This window comes from Hippichthys cyanospilos, chromosome 21, assembly GCF_059441005.1.
Source record: "Hippichthys cyanospilos isolate Australia breed blue-spotted pipefish chromosome 21, RoL_Hcya_1.0, whole genome shotgun sequence".
NCBI classification, from domain to species: Eukaryota; Metazoa; Chordata; class Actinopteri; order Syngnathiformes; family Syngnathidae; genus Hippichthys; species Hippichthys cyanospilos.
This window is the reverse complement of record NC_142389.1, coordinates 1,225,305-1,244,615: the sequence shown is the minus strand read 5'-3', so window position 1 is coordinate 1,244,615 and position 19,311 is coordinate 1,225,305. Positions and strand designations below refer to the sequence as shown.

The 19,311-nt window shown below is 44.7% G+C and overlaps 3 protein-coding genes and 1 long non-coding RNA gene across 5 annotated transcripts; 3 read left to right on the top strand and 1 right to left on the bottom strand.

The window, feature by feature from the left end:
* On the bottom strand, window positions 1-5,420 carry LOC148406037 (uncharacterized). The gene is made up of 3 exons (XR_015864044.1): window positions 5,290-5,420; window positions 5,125-5,162; window positions 1-869 (listed from the first exon to the last, which is right to left on the bottom strand). It is a non-coding gene; the product is annotated as an uncharacterized LOC148406037 (long non-coding RNA).
* Window positions 5,421-5,536: 116 nt separating this feature from the next.
* Window positions 5,537-7,036, top strand: tube1 (tubulin, epsilon 1). Its single transcript, XM_088405052.1, has one exon. It carries the CDS (start codon window positions 5,618-5,620, stop codon window positions 7,010-7,012), a length of 1,395 nt encoding a protein of 464 aa, XP_088261178.1. The 5' UTR covers window positions 5,537-5,617; the 3' UTR covers window positions 7,013-7,036.
* Window positions 7,037-7,825: 789 nt separating this feature from the next.
* rprd1a (regulation of nuclear pre-mRNA domain containing 1A) lies at window positions 7,826-11,076 on the top strand. Its single transcript, XM_088404917.1, has 7 exons — window positions 7,826-8,205; window positions 8,704-8,833; window positions 9,376-9,482; window positions 9,564-9,658; window positions 9,828-9,954; window positions 10,277-10,452; window positions 10,540-11,076. The coding sequence occupies exons 1-7, from the start codon at window positions 8,055-8,057 to the stop codon at window positions 10,636-10,638; spliced, it is 885 nt and encodes a 294-aa protein (XP_088261043.1). The 5' UTR covers window positions 7,826-8,054; the 3' UTR covers window positions 10,639-11,076.
* Window positions 11,077-11,432: 356 nt separating this feature from the next.
* On the top strand, window positions 11,433-18,850 carry LOC148406034 (uncharacterized). 2 transcript variants are annotated; one of them, XM_088405664.1, is made up of 11 exons: window positions 11,433-11,738; window positions 11,828-11,896; window positions 13,638-13,662; window positions 15,274-15,360; window positions 15,432-15,580; window positions 15,658-15,777; window positions 15,853-15,895; window positions 16,024-17,428; window positions 17,522-17,639; window positions 18,002-18,248; window positions 18,320-18,850. In XM_088405664.1, the coding sequence occupies exons 1-11, from the start codon at window positions 11,679-11,681 to the stop codon at window positions 18,556-18,558; spliced, it is 2,562 nt and encodes an 853-aa protein (XP_088261790.1). In that variant the 5' UTR covers window positions 11,433-11,678; the 3' UTR covers window positions 18,559-18,850. The 2 variants fall into 2 exon arrangements, with proteins under 2 accessions (XP_088261790.1, XP_088261791.1); XM_088405665.1 differs by lacking the exon at window positions 13,638-13,662.
* The last annotated feature ends 461 nt before the right edge of the window (window positions 18,851-19,311 follow it).

Sequence of the window (19,311 nt, the reverse complement as noted above, 5' to 3'; positions counted from 1 at the left end):
TTCAAATGGATGTCTATTTTCTACAAGCAAGTTGGCTTGTCAAAAACTGTCCCTGAATTTGCATGATTTTGCTGAATTTCCGACAAATTCAGAGACATGCCTCTCAAAATAAATCATGTCAAAATGTATCTATCGAGCTAACTCTTTATCCAACAAGCTTAATTAGCTTATGTTGCTAGCTATTGACATGCATTGATGAGTCGTGCTATGTAGCTAGCTGGTTAACTAACTTGCTAGTTGATTGATTAGGAAGCTAGCTTTTTGCTATCTTGCTAGCTACGAATAAGTGACGGATCGATTTAATTTTGCGAGCTAGCGAGCCAGCTTTCTCGCTATCGAGCTATTTTGCTAGCTAGATATGAAGTGTACAAACAGTACAGGACTCAACAGTACAAAAGTCAGTTCACCGTTTTTTGTTGTATTCCGTCTACTTTTCGTAGACGCAAGCCCTGAAGTCGACACTTTTTTCAAAAGGCCGATATTTGTCCGAGCGCCGATTATTAGGCTGGCGGACAATCTCTTTCTTTCTCGTAAATTGTTCCCGAAAAACGTATCGACGAGAACGCGCCCTCAACGGCATCCGGCTAGCTGGGTTTCTCTGGATTGGCTTAGCCTTAGCTCATCTCGTTTGTCCGGATCGTCGGCGGGGTTTTTGTGCCAGGGACCATTTCGGGGTGTTTCCACCGGGCGGGCGCCAGATGTCGGGATGAGAGGACGAGGAATGCGGGCGGGCGAGGAGATGGAGGCGGCCTTCCTCCTGATTGGCGGGCGGGCGCCATCGAACGCTTTGGGACCACGGTCTTTCATGGACGCTCCTCCCGCCATTCGGCGCGTCTGCCTTTCACGCCTCCTCGTGGAATTTTCCACACCTGCTCAAGAACGACTGACTGTTGCGATGCGTGCGTGCGCGCGCGCGCGCGGCCCCCGCCGAGGCACAATAGGCGCAGTGTTGCCTTGTAACGCGAGGCCCTCAATGGGAACACAATGGCCGCATTGGAGGAGGCCAATAAACAAAACCGTGGCGATTTCTTCTTCTTTTTTTGACACGCTTATGTAAAAAGCGAGCGAGGTTCGCCGTGCGGAAAAAGCTCCAAATGTAGGTCAAATGTTGATCGGCCGTTTGGACTTTTACCCCCGAGGTTTTGTTTGTAGGAAGAAGTCAGCGAGTGTGGACGAGGCTCCCGAAGCCCAGTGTCCTCGAACGCACCCGTTTGACATCATCCTGGAGTACAACAAATGGGATTGCTCAATACTTGATAAAAGCGGTAGTGGCGGCTGGACTTTTGCCCCTGGAAGATTCGGACAATTTGGAGCAGGCCCGTAAAGTTACTTAAATGTCTTCAGTTGGAAGCTCTAAACGTGCCATTTTACATGCACTTTTTGGAAATCTAGAACAAGTCAACGGAAGGTTATTCTTCCTTTTTGTTGCTAGGCGGAAATTGTGGGTAATGGCAACCTCATTGGCTATTTAACATATAAGTCCAAATTGTTCAAAAATCAATCAAATGCATTTTTTTTAACAAATATAAGCTCAAATGAAAAACAGCGCCACCTGAAGGGTTATTGCTCAAATTACTTTTTTTTATACAGTCAAAAAGGAAATATTTCTTCCAATCACAGTTCATTTCCCATTTTTAGAGTCATGTTTCCATCGCCCACATTTTTGCAGCCCCCCCCCAAAAAAAAAAAAATTGGCTCTGTTCGTGAAGTTTCACCATTTCTTGGATTCCTCTTATCAAACGTTGCAAATGGAACTAAGTCAACATTTGCACATTACTAATTACACTAAAAATAAAAAGTCACTGTTGCAAAACATATGTAGCAAGTTTGTAGTTTGAAAAGAGTTGCAAAATAATCAATCCCTCATGTTAGTACTAAAGAGTTGGACATCTGATTGATTTTTATTGCCATTTCAGTAGTTCAACATTAAAAACGGTCCCAAATGAAAGTTTGTGTATCGTCGAAATTTTTCACTAATACAAAAAAAACGGCAACGCTTTATAATCACAATTGGCGCTTTCATATTTTGCGGATTTGTCGCCATTGTCATAAAAAAAACTGACAAAAACTTTAGCTAGGTAACAAAATAACCACATTGAGTGCGGTTTACGCTAGCATCGTTCAGCTAGTGGATGCTAGCGGCGCTAGCATTCCATCCCAAATCTTGTTTGCATTTTTTCAGAACGCGCGTCCTATTCTTCCACAGCGCGACAATATTTTACAACGCCTGACCTTGATATTGATCGTCTGACTCAAGTTGCGATAAGACTGCCCTCCTTTCCCTCGGGCCGCCGATAAAACTGTTACTGAGTGACTCGCCCGCCGCCGCCAAGTTGAAGGGGTAATAGCGCTGTTTGCGCCGCCAAAGGTTAAACTAAGAACACTTTTAGCTCTTTTTTTTTTTAAAGGCAGTTTTTGAACACGTAAGACTGAGTGGTCATGGCGCTCAGCTGACATCCTTTTAGCTTGTTCCGGGAAAGACGCGTGACACGACATGCTAGGCGCGACGCTTTAGCATTTAGCGCACATTGCTCACAGTGCATGCTATATCAATTTCAACGGTGGGCGTGGTACCCGCAGGATAATTATTAAGTTCAAATGGGGGTAAAAAGAACAGTAGTACATACTGTTCAAATGCCATTTCTGAATGTTAGCATGAGGCTTTGTTTGCTAGCTACATAAATGTAAGTATGCACACAAACGGGGAAAACAATTCTTTTTATCGGTTCGTGTCACCGCCATCAAGTCATTTTGAGATTTTATCCAATGTATGGCTTTTTTTTCCATCCCTAGATGTTTGCATGGGTAGGGAGGCAAAAGAAGGGTCTAAAATTGGCTACAAATATGAAATGAATGCATTGCTTGTGTGCTTGATTTACCAATTTAAAACTCTTTCAAATGTTATCAATTACCTTTGGTGCTAAAAATACTAACTGATTACGCTAAGTACCAATGTAATCAAAGTGCTAAACTAATTAATTAGTTTAGATACTAAAGTAATTCATTTTCGTGCTCAATTCAACAGTCGAAGATGCACTTTAGCCAAAATAAAGTCATCCATTGATTACTTTCGGTGCTAAAAATCGTACTAAAGTGATCAGTTAGTTTAGCTACTAAAGTATGAAAGAAACTTCGGTAAGTAATTATGTAAAAAGTAATCAAAAGGTACTCAAGTATCCACAGGAATGACTTCAGTTATTATTTCATTACATAAACACATAATTACCTTCTAAACTATCTAAAATAATTGATTACTTTAGCCTAAAATAATCGATTGGCTTAGTACTTAATTCAGTAAGAGCCATTTTGAGACGCTTCTTAAGCCAAACGCTTGAATAAAAATATCTTGACAGACATTAAAAATGTCTTCTTTTTTTTTTTTTATCCCCCAACAACAACAAGTGTGAGAAATGTGCATTTTGTCGGTGGGCCTCTTCCTGGATTTGTTGCGTGTCCTGTGACACGCAGCGGGAGAATCAATGCGATGTAATGTGTGTCGGAACAAGGGGGTTATAAATAAGCTATCTTTTGAGGATGGGATGTTTTGGCGGGGGCCGCAAAGCACAACAAGCGGACATTCCCAACGCTGGCCGTCAAACATCGACCGGCGGAATTGATTAACAACAGAGCGCTAATCATTGTTTCGGCGCCGCCAAACAGGACAACGGTCACGCTTGCTGCCTCTTGACACTGGAGTCAACAATTAACACCACGCAGGTCATATGAATCGCGCATGTTGTAAATCAAAGGTCAGCGACTCGCTATCTTGAAAGGCATCAATCACGCTACGTTTGCTTGAAGAAATCTTCAAAAATATATTATGCAACGTTTTTTTCCTTTTATTTTCACATCTTTAGCTATTTTTAAATGTGTGCATGGCTTTATATTTTCCATGGTGAGATATCGCTTCAATACGGTATTGCATTTTTACAATGAGTAGAAATGATTGGTTATTGTATTATCTTCATTCTAATTAAAGTTAAGATAAAAATAAGGAACACTAAGGGGTGGCTGACCGATGAACTTGCTGCTCTTTTGTTATGATGACCTATTAATTTATCACATGCTGCTGGTGACTTATTGTTGACTGTGCAGGGTGTTGCCGCCTTTGGTGCAGGTGGGCGTGGCTATGTCTGAGGACGACGAGTGAGACGTGACCCGGCTGACAAGCTATACAAGACAACAAGCGGCGACAGCGCCTTCGTGTGGACAGGTCACGAAATTCGACGTTTTGGTTGCATACAACTGTACTGTTTTTTTTTGTTTTAAAATTCTAATTTACATGAAAAAGTGAACTATTTCATGCTAACAGTCGCAAAGCAATTTTCCGTTATGAAAACTGTAATGCATAACGTTCTAATTTTCTTAAAATTATTTTAGAACATTTTAACTATTAATATTAAAACAAATATTATTTACATTTTAATTGACAAACATGTTGACAACATGCTAGCAGTCGTATTTTTTTTGTTAGCGTAGCAATTTTACATTATGAATAGTTGTTAAGGGTGTCAATGAGAAATGAGAATGTTTACACGGCGGCTTGGAGGATACTTCCCACAATGCACCGCTGCAACGGATTATTGACGGCGCTTTGAGCCAGTTTGTACCACCGCAGACCTGAGACAGGGGTTAATCCTCACAAAACACACACACACACACAAACATGTAAACAAACAGACTACCTCAGGGAGGTTTTTACTTTTGTGCTTGAGGTTTTTGTTTGCGTAGAGATGAACAAATTCAACTAGGAAATTAAATTAAATCCTCTGTGTGTCTTGCTGTTAATTCTGTCAAACACACACACACAAAATCTCTCAATCTCAATCTGGGTCGATGCAATAATCTGTCAACACAAAATCTCACCTCCCTACCACCCTCGTGTTGCCATGACGACAAGACTCACACGTTGCCTCCCGAGCGTTATCAGATCAGATCGTCAAAAGACGACTTGACCCAGTCAAGAATCCCGACCGCAGACCAGGGAGTCGTTAAATATGTTAAAAGTGCGCCACCACAGAAATCCAAAGAATGTCTCACATAAACCAGCGTGTTATTGTTGAGCACGCAGTAAACATGTGCTAGTGTGTATGTGTATTGTGGGAAAGTGTGTAATTTTTTTACCCGTCATGCAGCTCTTTTCTCCCCGAGGAAATCTGTGCCTAAAAGGGACACAAGAACCTCATTGTTAATGAGTCCAAAATAGATCGAGCACTGTAAAATGCAACAAAAACAAAGTGAAATAAGTCAAAGAACTTTGCATTTAATGATGTGTACTGCAGTATTCACTTCCTAAATGGCGACTGTGATAGCCAGGGGGCGACCAATTCCTTTAGTGTTTCTGCATAATTCAAACAAACCCAAACAACAACGGTCCGCGTGATCGAAATTCAAAGCCAAGAGATCTTCGAAAAGTTCAGTTTTTGTAACGACCCTTTGCAGCCATTTAGGGGCGCTGTTGCGCATAAAGACGACCAGCAGCGTACTATTTCGTTTCACGACGAAGAACAAAGCGTAGAAGAAGAAATAGTACAAACAGTAGCGGCAGTTGAGTAGTGTCTCCCATCTTGCTTCTTCCAAAACAACACGAGAGATTTCAAGTAAACGGGATTTAAAAATGACCCAATCGGTCGTAGTTCAAGTCGGACAGTGCGGCAACCAGATCGGTTGTCGTTTTTGGGATCTTGCTTTGCAAGAGCACGCGCATTTCAACAAGAGGGGCTGCTACGACGACACCATCGGCACTTTCTTCCACAACTTGGACTCGCGGAGTTCGGATGGAGTCCGTCGCGCTGACAACGGCCGAATCCGACAGCTGAAAGCGAGGGCGGTTCTTCTGGACATGGAGGAGGGCGTGATCAGCGAGATTCTCAAGGGTCCGTTGCGAGAGCTTTTTGACAGCACCCAGCTCCTGACCAGCGTTTCCGGGGCGGGCAACAACTGGGCCGTCGGACACTTGACGTACGGAACCACCTACAGGGACAAGATGGTGGATCAGTTGAGGAAGGCCGCAGAACAATGCCACTGCCTGCAGTCCTTTTTTCTCATCCACTCCATGGGAGGAGGGACCGGGTCAGGACTCGGAACCAAGGTGCTGGAGCTTCTCAAGGATGAGTTCCCGGAGGCGAGTCGCATCGTCGTACCCGTCTACCCATCTGCGGAGGATGACGTCATCGTGTCGCCTTACAACAGTGTGCTGGGTATGAGCGAGCTGACGGAGCACGCCGACTGCGTTCTGCTGGTGGAGAACCAGGCCCTGGTGGACATCTTAAAGCTGGAACATGCGTCCCACAGCAAAGGACGCGTCGCCCCGGCGACGGAAAGGCTGACCGGCTCCGAGAAGCCGTTCGACGCCATGAACGACATCGTGGCGAACATGTTACTCAATCTGAGCAGCTCCGCCCGTTTTGAGGGTTCCCTCAACATGGATCTGAACGAAATCGCCGTCAACTTGGTCCCGTTCCCTCGATTGCACTACCTGCTTCCAAGTCTCAGTCCCGTCTCCGCCCCGGCGCCTGGCATCCACCCAATCAAAAAACTGGATAAGCTCTTCAGCGACGTCTTCGGTAAAGGTCGGCAGCTAGCCAAAGCCGACCCAAAGCGAAGCCTCTACCTGGGCTGTGCGCTCGTGCTCAGGGGGTGCGTTCAAGTTTCCGACCTGCGTAGGAATATTGAGAGGTTAAAGCCCCTGGTGCGCTTTGTTTCGTGGAACCCGGAAGGCTGGAAGACCAGTCTTTGCTCCGTGCCCCCCGTTGGTCTCTCACAATCCTTGTTAGCCCTGGCCAACACCACCGCCGTCAAGTCCACCTTCGTGGAGATGAGGGAGCGCTTCGGCAAACTTTATCGGAAGAAGGCGCACTTGCATCACTACCTGCGAGTGGAGGGGATGGAGGAGAGCTTCTTCTCGGACGCCCTGGCGTCCCTCGACTCTTTGATTGACGAGTACCATCGCCTGGATGCTGACGCGGGCGTTTTCGTTCCCGATGCGCCGAGACTGAAAGTTGCTCAATAAAGTTAACGCTTCTGTTCAGGATGATTTCAGGCAGCGATATTTCGGGCAAAAAAATGGAAATCCTTTCACAATCGACGATCCTTAACTCATATTTTTACGGTTTTCAAGAGTCCAGGCATTCATTCTTTTTACGTTTGAAAATATATGAAGCCCTTTTTTCACTAGCCTAGCTTGGCCTGACTTTGAAAGGGTCATAATATCATCAAATATCTAGTTTTACATTCAAATGTTCAGTGGCATCAGCCCTATGCATGCATTTATAATTTTCTATTTATGCACAAAAATGTGATAATAGCAAAAGTAACAAGGCAGTATATCTATTTGTGTAATTGAAAAGAATATTTATTATGACAAGAGTTTTATGACTTTGATAATGCATTATTATTGCGTTATGGGAGTCCAGGCTAGCCCAAGCATCAAAGTCATTGAAAGGCTTGCGTTTACTGCGGATCTTCCACATCCAATATGGCGGACGCGCTGACGTTTTGCAGCGACCCCCTCAGGCGATGGCGTGTACGATGGCTGAGGTGCTAAATAAACTTGTTTGCAGTTTATCAAATCGCTATGTATCACTTGAATAACGTTAGAAATTGCTAGGCGTCATAAACTACATTTTAAAAAAGGAGAGTTCTGATGTTTTTTTAACGCAGTGTGGCGAGAGTACATATTTTTAACCCGTAACACCCAAGCGAATGTGTGTAGGATTTCAGTTTTGTCACTGCTTGTAAACAAACAAAATGTATTAACAACTTTTATCAAGACCGTTAAATTCATCGCCGACATTTTTTAACTTTAGAATTCCGGCATTCATGAACGCATCACGACTAGCATCCGGAAGTGCCTGGCGCAAGCTAGCATGCTAGCTTAGCTAGTCGGGAAAGACGCTGCGCAAGCGGTGTGCTAGCATTTTTTTTTTTTTAATCGTGGATGTGTACAATTACATTAACGCGTATAGAGCATTTAAATTGGCGAAAGAACGCACAAAAGTGAAGAAGCATCGAGAATAGGTTAAGGTAAGGCGACGATTGGTGCAGCGATCGACATGTCCTCGTTCTCCGAGGCGGCTCTGGAGAAGAAACTATCGGAGCTGAGCAACTCTCAGCAGAGCGTCCAGACGCTTTCGCTGTGGCTCATCCACCATCGGAAGCACTCCAAGAACATCGTGCACGTCTGGTACAACGAGCTCGTCAAAGGTAAGAAAGCTCCGTGTTTAGTTTGGACATCTCTGATCCAGGCGCTACAGTAGCAGTTAATAACAAAACAATTGCCACAACAATTTGAACTGGTTTCCTGTAGGCACCAGCAAATCTCATTTAATGCTGTGACAGGAAATGTATATTGGCTTTTCAAATGAAGAGAAAATTAATTGAAATTAATCATGTATATGTTATTACAGTTAATGAGAATACATTGAAAAAATAAACCTTTAAATAATACAAACGTCGCTTATTAAAATAAAAGTTAAACCCACATTTTAGGTCAAGCACCTTTTACCCTTGTCCTACACCAGGGGTGTCCAGTCCTCGAGGGCTGCCAGCATGCGTGTTTTTGAAGTTTCCCTCCTCTAACGCACTTGCTTCAAATGAATCAGGTGTCTTGGAGGACGGAAATATCCAAAACATGCAAACATTGTCTGACATCAAAGAGGATGCTGACGAGGACACGCGTCCTCTCCTTGCTTGTGTGTGCAGCTCCGGTATCCCGCAAGTTGACCTTCCTCTACTTGGCCAATGACGTCATCCAGAACAGCAAGCGGAAAGGACCCGAGTTCACGCAGGATTTCGCGCCGGTCATCGTGGACGCTTTCACACATGTTTACAGGTATGCCGACGCCAATATGATGTCAACACACAAGTGAGATCAAAAACATAAAAGTAATTCTTGCTAACTAAAACAGCCACTAACTCTGCTGGCGTCTTGTACTGCTCGCACTGCTAGCCTCTAACGTTGAAGCCGCCGCTGTTTGCTGGCGACAGGCGCTGCATAATACAATGTCAGCAAAATAAAGTCCTCCCAAGCGTCATTTATTAGCTTCATAAGCACTTGAACTTGGCGTAGAAAATACTTTTTAATTTTTTGCGAGCTTCAAAAGCACATTTTAATAAGCCTGCTTTGTTCAAAAGTGATCAGTAGGAACGGCAACTTTTTGTTGTCGTTTATGTCGATTCAAGTGCTTATGTCTATTCATCCAACGGCTCTTGCCAGCCTATATGGAGCAGGCCTATGTGATCACTTTTGATCACTTTTGATCACTTTTGAACATTTTAATTGGCCCCTGCATCTGTTGATTTTTCCAAAGAAAAAGGTTGGACTCCTCTGGGGGTCACCAAAGGTTCACGCATATCTTTCGTGTTGTCCCTCAGAGAGTGCGAGGACGGCTGTAAGAAGCAACTGGGCCGGGTCCTGTCCATCTGGCAGGAGCGAGCCGTCTACGAAAACGAGCTCCTGGACCAGCTCTCCAAAGTCCTGTGTAAGGGCCCGTTTGCTTGCCATCTCGCGCAGGACTGAATTAGAATAACGATGAGTCGGCATCTGCTGTGACGCTGCGCAGACGGCGAGAAGAAGCCCGTCAAGAGGTCCTACGAGTCCATCCAGCCGCTCAACGACAACTTCGCCGGACAGACCGGTCCGGTCCAGCCCCCGCAGGTCCTGGCCCAGACGGTGTCGTAAGAAAGGGGGCGGAGTTTATCCACATTCCGCTCGTTCAAAAAAGAATCGATCTCTCGTCTTTTCCGCCTATTGCGGGGGAGACTCGGGTCGATCCGTCCCGCTTTCCGATTGGCTGAAAAGTTGCGCGCGGCTGTGGTCCCGACAGACGTCGGAGCTGATCCGAGCGCTGCAGGAGCTGGAGAACGCCACGTCGGGCGACTCGTTGCTGCGCCAGCGCATTTCCTCGCTGCCCGCCGAGGTACAGGACACCTCGCTGTTGCACAGGATCACAGGTAGGTGGAGCTTTTCATCTTATAAATCAGGGACTTTTGTTTTTTAATTTGCATTTTTTTTGACCAATTTTCAAAGTAATTAAGCTCGTTTTAAAATCGTTCTAAATGTTTTGATATGCCCATGATATTTATCAATTGAAATTTGATACATTTGTTTTGCACATTTTGGTATGTTCTCAGTCAGAATTATGATGTGGATGACGCTTTCATGAACTGGAATGACTTTCATCTCACAGTTGTGCATTTTCAAGAGAAATTTGAATGTGTTTTCAAACTTGTTCAAACTTTTGACCGGTGCCGTACGACCTCTTTTCCGCATCAGATAAGGAGTCGGGCGCGCGTTTCTCGCGTCAGGTGGACGACGCCTGCATGCTGCTGGCCGACTACAGCGGTCGCTTGGCGGCCGAAATCGACGACCGGCGCCAGCTGACGCGCACGCTCAGCATCTTCCTGCAGAGCCAGCGCGACGGCCTGGTCCACAACGAGCACAAACTGGAAGTGAGCGAAGCACACTTTGATTCCCCCCCGATGGTTTCTTTCAGCCGGCCGCACGGAATGAACGTTTTGGTTTGGTTTTTGCTCCAGGAATACAAGCGCAAACTGGCCCGGGTGAGCCAGGTGCGGAAAGAGCTGCGATCCCGCTTGAACAATCTCCCGAGCGGACTTCACGACCCGTCCACCTGACGCTCCGCTCGGAATAATCTATCTCTCTTTTAGCGTTCTTTGTCATGTGTGTGTTTTTCTTTTAATGCAAATAATAGCAGCGTGCTTTCAATCCCCCCACCTCATTTAATGCATATTAATATTATTGCCTTTTTTTTTTCTCCCACGTATGTTCATGATATCCCTCCTTTCTTGTTTAGTCCTTGCTTCTGTAGCAAGTGTTGATTCAAGCTGTAATCGCAAAAATTGTGAGTGCGGAGTCAGTGTACATAGTAATATGCAGCTGCATGTAAATATCTTATTTTTGAATTCATGTCAATGTGAACTTTTTCATTCAGGTTGCGGCTTTTTGTACATATCTGCTGCTGTCCAAAAAAAGCTATGGAAGTATACCTACGCTGTATGTGGTGGCATTTGCCTTTGTATTGTTTTTAAAATAAATTACAAAAATTGTCACAACGCGTTTTATCAGATCTTTTTTTTTACCACAACAATACAGCACTGTACTCCGAAATTGGCATGCAGTACGGCACCAGTTCAAGAGGGGGCGCCAATGACAATTTTGTCTTTCCACACACAGAAGTGGACAGCGCAATGATCACCTTTCGGTTTTGCGTTCGCAGGACAACTTATACATTCATTTGCATTTGTGTTTTAAAAATAAATTACAAAAATAAAAGACGTTTTATCTGTTTTTTTTTTTTTTTGGACGACACAACAAAATTCAGAAATTGGCATGCAGTTCAGCGCCAGTTCACGAGGGGCGCCAATGACAATTTCCTCTTTCCTCTCACCCGGAAGCGGAAAATGTGATGTTCGTCACTTTGATCACCGTTCGTTTTTGCCTTATTTCCGATCAATTTGAAAGACTCATGATACCAATGATTTGTGAATATTAACCGAATTAAAGAAAATATATTTTCTTTTGTGTTTTACGTTAAAACTGAACTAGCTTCCGCTTCCAACAGTGGGCTAGTCGCGTTTCCTTGTAAGCTTAACTTCAAGTGCAATTTAAGAGCCGCTTGCCAATTTCAACGAAAACAGGATCAACTTCAGCAATAATGGACGATTTAACAACGCCGTACGAAGATGACTCCGCGGTGGAGTTTATGGAATGTTCGGTAAGCGAGCGTTTGGCTTTACGAGCATCGTGATAATGTCGAACGATCGGTTTACGTTTTTCCTTTCTTTTTTTTTGATTGTTTTTAAGGTATGTGGAGTATCTTTAAGGGGCCTCAGTTTGTACAAGATACATCTGACCACGCCTGGACATTTAAAGGTACGTAACATTTGATAATTATAACAATGAAATATTAGGGCTGCACAATCTAACATTCTTCAGAAACAACAAGCATTTGATTTGGCACCGATCTCCTTTTCAACAGTGTTCCCGAACTAGGCAAATGTTTGGCGATCATACTTTAAAATGATTGGACTCCACAGTCATAACGGCCCTCCCAACAGAAACTGTAACTACAATGTGGCCCATGATAAAAATGTGTTTGAAACCCCTTGATCCAAACAGTCTTTTAAAGGGACACTGTGTAAGATTTGATATCAGTGCCATCCCCCCCATGTCATACTCTTGGTCATTAAGAACACATTTATTTGCAAGTTTTTTAAATCAATGTAGTGCATGCATAACACAACCCCAGCTTCTGCTATAGCTTCTATTCTATGCGGCTTATTATACGGTGCACCCTTTATATGAAGACACTTATAAAAGGGACCATTCTTTGAAGGTGCCCCATTAAATATTGCACACTGCATGTTTTTCCCAGTATCGCGCAGCCCTAATTAATGTCATTGTTGTGATTTTACATTACTCCAAACAGGCGGCAAGAGTATTAATGATAGTCTCTTGCTTGAACAGTCAGGTTTTTTTTAATCTTTTACTCCTGTCGTTTTATGATGTCATACATAATATGTTGTTTGGTTTCATCCAGGCCCATATGGTATTTTCAAGGAACTGTGCTTCACATTCATATTTATGACCCAAAGAGAAATGTTTAATGGACACACGGAGACAAGAAAAGCTGGTCGAGACTTTCTTTGCATGCGCCTCATCACTTGTTCTCTTCATACTGACATCCTCGTCCTTTTCGATATGAACGGCACAAACTGGCGGGTGAAGTCTTTTGGTGTTGGGGGGGCAGCAGCTAGCAAGCGCTTTGTGGATCTTGCTCAATACAAAGGAACCCAAGAGATACGGCATTCTTTCTACATCTTTTCACAAGCGTAAACATTGCTCAAGTACTTGCCTATCAAGCTTGCGTCATGAAGAAAAGGTTCCGTCTTGATGAGCATGTTCACAAAAGGGAAACTTTTCAAGCATCTCCCGCCGGCTTTCGGCATTTTGCTTTTTACTGCTACTGACTATCTGCAAGTGTGTTTGAAAATCAAGATCCCCACCTAAGAATCTCTCTTAAATACGATGTAACCTTGATACAGGGATTTTTCGGGGAGAGGGAGGATTTCGGACCTTACGGTCCTAACAGTCTTGATTCGAACAACTTATGTCTTGTCCTCTCTTGGACACTTTGAGAAGGACCTTTGGTATCACGCCAATTTATCTGAAAGCGTCAAGCATTCACCTGTTTTTAATCCATCAGAAGCAGCCATTTTTTTTTCCTGCTGTCAACTGAAAATGACATCACACTAGCTCAGGACTCAGGTGACGACCAATCACAGTTCAGCTTGCCAATGTCACACGAACTAAAGAAAGTACTAAGAATTGAAAGACGTGAAAATACGTCTTTGGGATTGAATGAGTTCATATGAATAGAAGTATGTACTGTTCCTTTCACTGTGTTAAATTTGCCACTACCTGCAAAAAAAAAAAAAAGTTAAAAAATTCAAGGACCCCCTTGAATCCCTTCATGTCAACCCGTTTGAGAAGCACCGCCCCAAGGTGAAGGTATCCTATGACAACTGTTAAAGATGTCTGTTTCCATTGTAGAACCATGTCACGTGTCTTCTCAGAACTGATTGATGTTTATTGCTCTTTTCGTCCCCGGCAGAAAGAGGATGCCGCCGTCGCCGCGGGTAAGTAGACTCCGTCGTCCATCACGTTTGTTACCCCGACTCTTCTTTCAGCCCATTAAGTCCCGCTACGCGAAAAAAGGCCAGTTCTGTCGCTTGGTCTTTGTAGACACTTTGCATGTCTATGGAATTGCGGTTACCAGCAAGTTCAAGGTGCAGTTCTTCTGATTTTCTTTACTTCCTAAATGTTTTCTCATGGACCTGAAAAGATTCCTGTAGCCCCCTTTTTTTCTAGGTCTTCCTCTTCCGGGCATTGCATCATGACAACTGAAATAAAAAGGTCCCTGCTGAAGGTCTTCTCGCTTTGTGGTTCTCTAGTACCTATGACATGGTTCTGGAGTACAGATAGCTTGGATTTTTTTGTGTTCTTATCTGGAGTACACTTTCCTTTGGCTCCCGGGTGCCTGGTTTGGTAGTACTTTTTACTAGTGATGGAGAAATCTATCTTCATGAAGCTTTTGTGATATTTTTTGTGTTAAACCAAGAGCATCAACATGATGGGTCAAAGAATACCAAAGGTGCTTTTACCATCCAAACTTCTTCCATTTTTCTTGTTTATAGTATCTTTAGGTTTAGTCCTTGAGTATATCTAGCTTGGCCCCCGAGGTTGAATACCTTGGTTAATGAATGATTTGCCCAGGAAATGGAGCTTGGTTCATTTTAGCTATCTTGCGTACCCTTTATGTTACTTCCAAGTACCTTCACTTGGTTCTTGTTGTGGATGCCCCTTGTCTGATTCTTGATTCTTTGAAGCTCACACCTGAACCAGGTTCTTCTCCTCAAGCTTGGTTCCTACGTACTTTTTGATTATTTGTGAGTACTCATAGCTTGATTCTTCATCACAAAGAGCTCGGTTCTTTTGAGTCCTTTAGTACCTCTCACTCTATTCCTTAAGCTGCGGCTTGTTTTGAATACGTGTAGCTTGATTCTTGATGATTTATAGCTAGCACTTGCATCTGGTTCATCTCTTGAGTACTTGAAATTTGGCACTTGAGCGCCTGAGCACTCGTTGCTTGCTTCTTGAGCTCAAAGACCTTGGTTCTTTTGAGTCTTTCTCGTTCATGGAGCTTGGTTTTTAATGACCCCAATTGTCTCTCAAGACCAGACCTTGGTGTTTGTTTTGAATGACCATTTCTTCATTCTCACACACCCAAACCTAGCTTCTTTTTGGTCTTGGGTACGTCTTACTCACTTCTCAACGTAAGTCCTCAACTTGGTTCTAGTCTAGAGGACCTGTATCTTGAGTCTTCTCGAGTACACGTAGCACCAGATGTAGTTTTATCTCGTGGCAACACCATCGCCTTTTTTTTCGGCATAGGAGCCTGTGAAGGGATTTGCTTGGCTGACAGAACTTTTCTTCTCCGTCTTAAAGGTTGACGCAGCCCTTGAGCTGACTGCGAATCCATGTTCTGTTTAGGCATTGTTCTCAATGGGCTTTGGTTGAGTGGGAGTCCCGTCATGTACACATGCCAGCCATCATCTTTTAGATTGATAATAAAAGGTGTACGTTTTGAATGCGGGAAATGATTGACACGCAATCGCTAGGTTAAAATTTCAAGCGGTGCATTGTATACTTTTGCCCTGTCCTCACACATCTTTGTTTGGTGTTGTCAGGTAATATGGTCCGAAAACAAATCGTGCCCAAGTTTCAGGATATCGTACAATATCTGGATTACCTGAATATTGACGAACCAATAATTGGTAAGTAGCACATAGCGTACTTTTCGGTTGTAAAGTCGATGCGGCGTAACAACCATGTTCTCCCGTTTCAGGTTTAGACTTCCTGGATGAGGTGCCGAGCGGGACCGTGGACCATTTCAGTATCGGGCCCCGATACACCTGCAGGCTTTGTAATATCACTGCGCACCAACCCGAAATGGTCCATCATGTGATCGGGAGAAAACACAGGCAGAAATATATTGTACTGCGCGTCATACTTCATCCCATTGACATTTTTGTCAAAGATCATAGCGTGACTCAGCTGCGTTATCGTTGCAGGAGACAAAGCGTCAAGATCTGGTGTCTTGGGATAAACATTCACAGATGAGCCAATCGGGAAAGATCATTCGCGCCAGGGCCGAGATTATCAGCAGGCAGGACGGAAGCGGACGTCCCGTGGTAAGGACGCGTGCCTCTCATAATATTGTCTTTACAATAAACAAACATTTGAACAACGCATTTAATGATTTACAGCCATTGAAGAAGACAACGGACGTGGAAAACATAATGACAAACGGTAAAAAAATCAAAAGTCATGCTTCAGACACGATATCTTATGTAACCTGATGTTTAAATGGCAAAAATGACAATGAAGTGACTACCATACAGTCTGTACAGTTGTGTTGAAGTTCTTTGGCTGTGTAGTCCCCTTATGGCAGAGGCAGAACGCAGACCAGCAGAATGCCTCGGGCCTTTACCAACGCAAGGAAGAATTCCAAGATTCGCATCATGCTAGTTCAATGCCAGACCTGCTGGGCAAAATGCCCTTCGTCCAGGCAGAGGCTCGCCCGCTCAACGCGACGGGAGGCGCGTGGAATCGACAGCCGGCGAGGGCCGATGACTGGGAGAGGACTTCTCATCAGGGGAAGACTTCGGATTTTCGTCCAGATAATACATTCACGCAAACAAGAAGGGAGGAGCCCCACAAGGAGGTGCAACGAGGTTGGAATCAATCTGGAGAGCCTTACTCCACCCACAGAGAGCAGGGCGCGAAAAAGGACTTTTACGCAGAGGATGGGAGGCGAGAATTTCAGACCCCAGTTTTGGATTACCCGTCCCGGCGCCTGGACTACCAACGTGAAGACAATCAGTCCTCGCGTCAGGATTATCAGTTCAGTTCTGACTTACATCGTCCGGACGACCGGCTCCAGCGTCCGGACGACCGGCTCCAGCGTCCGGACGACCGGCCCCCGCGTCCGGACGACCGGCCCCCGCGTCCGGACTACCGGCCCCCGCGTCCGGACTACCGGCCCCAGCGTCCGGACTACCAGCCGCAGCGTCCAGATGACAAGTCCGGGCGTCCTGACTACCCGCCCACGCGTTCAGACTACCAACATCAGCATCCGGACGAAAGGCGCCAGCGTCCGGATGACCAACTCATTCGTCTAGACTACCGGTCCACACGTTCGGACCAGCAACCCCAGCATCCGCGCGAAGGGCCTCCGCGCGAAGGGCCTCCGCGTCTGGACTACCAGCCCCCGCGTTCGGACTATCAGTCCACACGTCCAGACTACCAACCCCAGCGTCCAGCCTTTCAGGCTCCACGTCCAGACCACCAGCGTCCGGACGACCAGCACTCGCGTCCAGAAGATCAGCCCCCACGTTCGGACTACCAGTCCTCAAATTCGGACTACAAATCTCAGCGTTCAGGCTCCCAGCCCCTTCATTCAGACTATCAGTTTTCACGTTCTGACCATAAGTCCCAGCGTCTCGGTTTTCAAGGAGATTCACAGCCGTGGTCTTCTGACAAGGATGCCCTTGTGAGGCTTGGCTCAAGCGTGCCCGAACCCCCCACTAAGAAAATACCTTCAAACCAACCTGCTCAGCATTTTCAAGATTACAATCATGGAATTGGGCGAGCAGATTCCCTTTCGGGCCGCCCCGCCAACTTCCAGACCCCTCCGGAAACTTCCCGGATCATGGAGGCCATCCCGGAGCCTTTCCGCCGTTTGATGGACGCCACCCCGGCCAACGATCTGTCTGGCAGACGTAAAAGAAAGAGCCGCTTCTCGGACGCCACGGTTGAGGAGGTTGCGATGGCTAAAAGGATGTAAGCTACTTGGTGATTACATTTTTTTTAAATTTGCTTTACTGTCGCAAGTCAACTCTTCTGGTGTTTTTTTTTTTTTTAATTTTGCAATAGGTTCAACGCCGGAACCTCTGATCCAAAACTCAGAGCTCCGCTGGAATCTGGCGGTGGAACGTTCCAACAGAATTCCCGCCCAATAATGCGGAATTCCAATCGCTTCTCGCAGTCACAGGTAGTCCTCCGTGACTGGCTATCGTATTGTAAAGTTTTTTTCCGGAAACTTTACCTGCTTCTTTTAACTGTAACGCTCGCTATGCTAATAGCAATCAGCAAAAGACTTCATGATATGCAATAAGCTATTTACTGTACGGCAAAAAGATTGATACATAGCTGTGGAGCCTTATTCTGCTAGAAGCGGAAGAAGGTCTGGGTATCACTAAATGGCTCCTGCTTTTGTTTAGCTTTTGCTTGACTCTGCCTAACCCGTGTGACTGTGAGTGGCCTGATGGTATTAACTGGTTCAAACTTGACGTGCTAGTCGCAAACTAACAGTGTCAAGCGTCTTTATTGAAAAACGTATCTGTTTACCAACAGCAAAACAGTCCGCCGCTCCCACAGATGGGGAGAACCTTCCAGGAAGAGTCCGACTTTCGAAGAGTCCAAGACGTTGACCGCAGGGAAGGGGACGGAAGAAGAGCGCAAGACGATCGCAGTTGGGGAGGCAACTTTAGAGGAGCCGAGGACGATTACGGAAGGGAAGCCGATGGAGGAAGAGGAGACTGGAACAACTCCCGTGACGGCCGCAGAGAGCCCGGCGACTTCAACAGAAACCCATACCAAAGTATGGAAGGTACTTTACCCAACATTAGGATTGCAGGATCAATCTAATACTGTTTGTTTTTTGTCCTTCAGCTGATTTTGGCCGTTATCCAGATGAGCATCCCGAACGCCTCCAAGGAGGCGGCCGGCGGGATTTCCAGCAGCGCGACCCGCAGCCGGCCTCCCAGGGATTTTTCCCCTCCCGTTTGCCATCTTTGGACCTGGAGAGACCCGGCGGGATGCAGCGGAACCCTCAGTATTCCAGAAGTCTTGCAAAACTCGAGTCCACTCTCCTGGAATTCATGTCCAGGAATAAGTCACTCATTAATTAGTGTTAAAACTGCCACAGAATCAAAAGTCGCCTTTGTTGTTGTTCTCGCCATCCATTTTCTTTTACTTCATATACTTATTCGTGTTGTGGGGGAGCTCGAAAAGCTGAGTCCTGGGGTACCCCTCGGACTAGATAAACTCTTTTCTCATTCTATTACATTGTCAGTAAACCTTAAACTGCATGTTTTTTGACGTTTGGACAGAATTTGCAAAGTCCAGAACATCTGCAATTTGAGGCAGATGTTGATTGTCATTCAAGACATACGATGTAAATATATTTTTTTTCTAACTGTGCCTCTTGTGCTTTTGTTAGTCACAGGTTCTTAATTATGGAACACTTTTTAATTGCATGTAAATGCAAAGATCAGATTTAGAACAATTTAGAGCACTTAACTTAGTTCTTATGAAATCAGCTGTACAAGTGTTTTCAATTAACAATGTCTCAATATAATACAGTAAAATATGGTAGCTATGAAACAAGTTATGGAACTTTTTTCACGTCTTTTAATGTAAGTAATAGAATTTAAACCATAATCATACTACTTTGAAGAGAAAAAAGTGAAAATAATGTTTTATCTTTTAAAAGACAATTGTGTAAAGAAAAGCCAAAGCAAAAGTCCTCTTTAGTTATGTGATTGTTGGCTGGTTAGACTGTATTTAGTGTTTGCAACTATAGTCTATTTTTTTTTAATTGCAATATTGTACTTCTAACACAGAGTAAGCCATGATAAACAACCCAGAACAATAAGCCATAA

What these genes read in the sequence shown, in the direction of transcription:
- tube1 (XM_088405052.1), top strand. Translation starts at nt 5,618, where the DNA reads ATGACCCAATCGGTCGTAGTTCAAGTCGGACAGTGCGGCAACCAGATC.
- rprd1a (XM_088404917.1), top strand. Translation starts at nt 8,055, where the DNA reads ATGTCCTCGTTCTCCGAGGCGGCTCTGGAGAAGAAACTATCGGAGCTG. An exon ending in GTCCGGTCCAGCCCCCGCAG is followed by an intron (nt 9,659 to 9,827) that starts GTCCTGGCCCAG and finishes TGGTCCCGACAG; the next exon opens with ACGTCGGAGCTGATCCGAGC. An exon ending in ACAACGAGCACAAACTGGAA is followed by an intron (nt 10,453 to 10,539) that starts GTGAGCGAAGCA and finishes TTTTTGCTCCAG; the next exon opens with GAATACAAGCGCAAACTGGC.
- LOC148406034 (XM_088405664.1), top strand. Translation starts at nt 11,679, where the DNA reads ATGGACGATTTAACAACGCCGTACGAAGATGACTCCGCGGTGGAGTTT. An exon ending in CCACGCCTGGACATTTAAAG is followed by an intron (nt 11,897 to 13,637) that starts GTACGTAACATT and finishes CGTCCCCGGCAG; the next exon opens with AAAGAGGATGCCGCCGTCGC. An exon ending in CAACAGAAACCCATACCAAA is followed by an intron (nt 18,249 to 18,319) that starts GTATGGAAGGTA and finishes TTTGTCCTTCAG; the next exon opens with CTGATTTTGGCCGTTATCCA.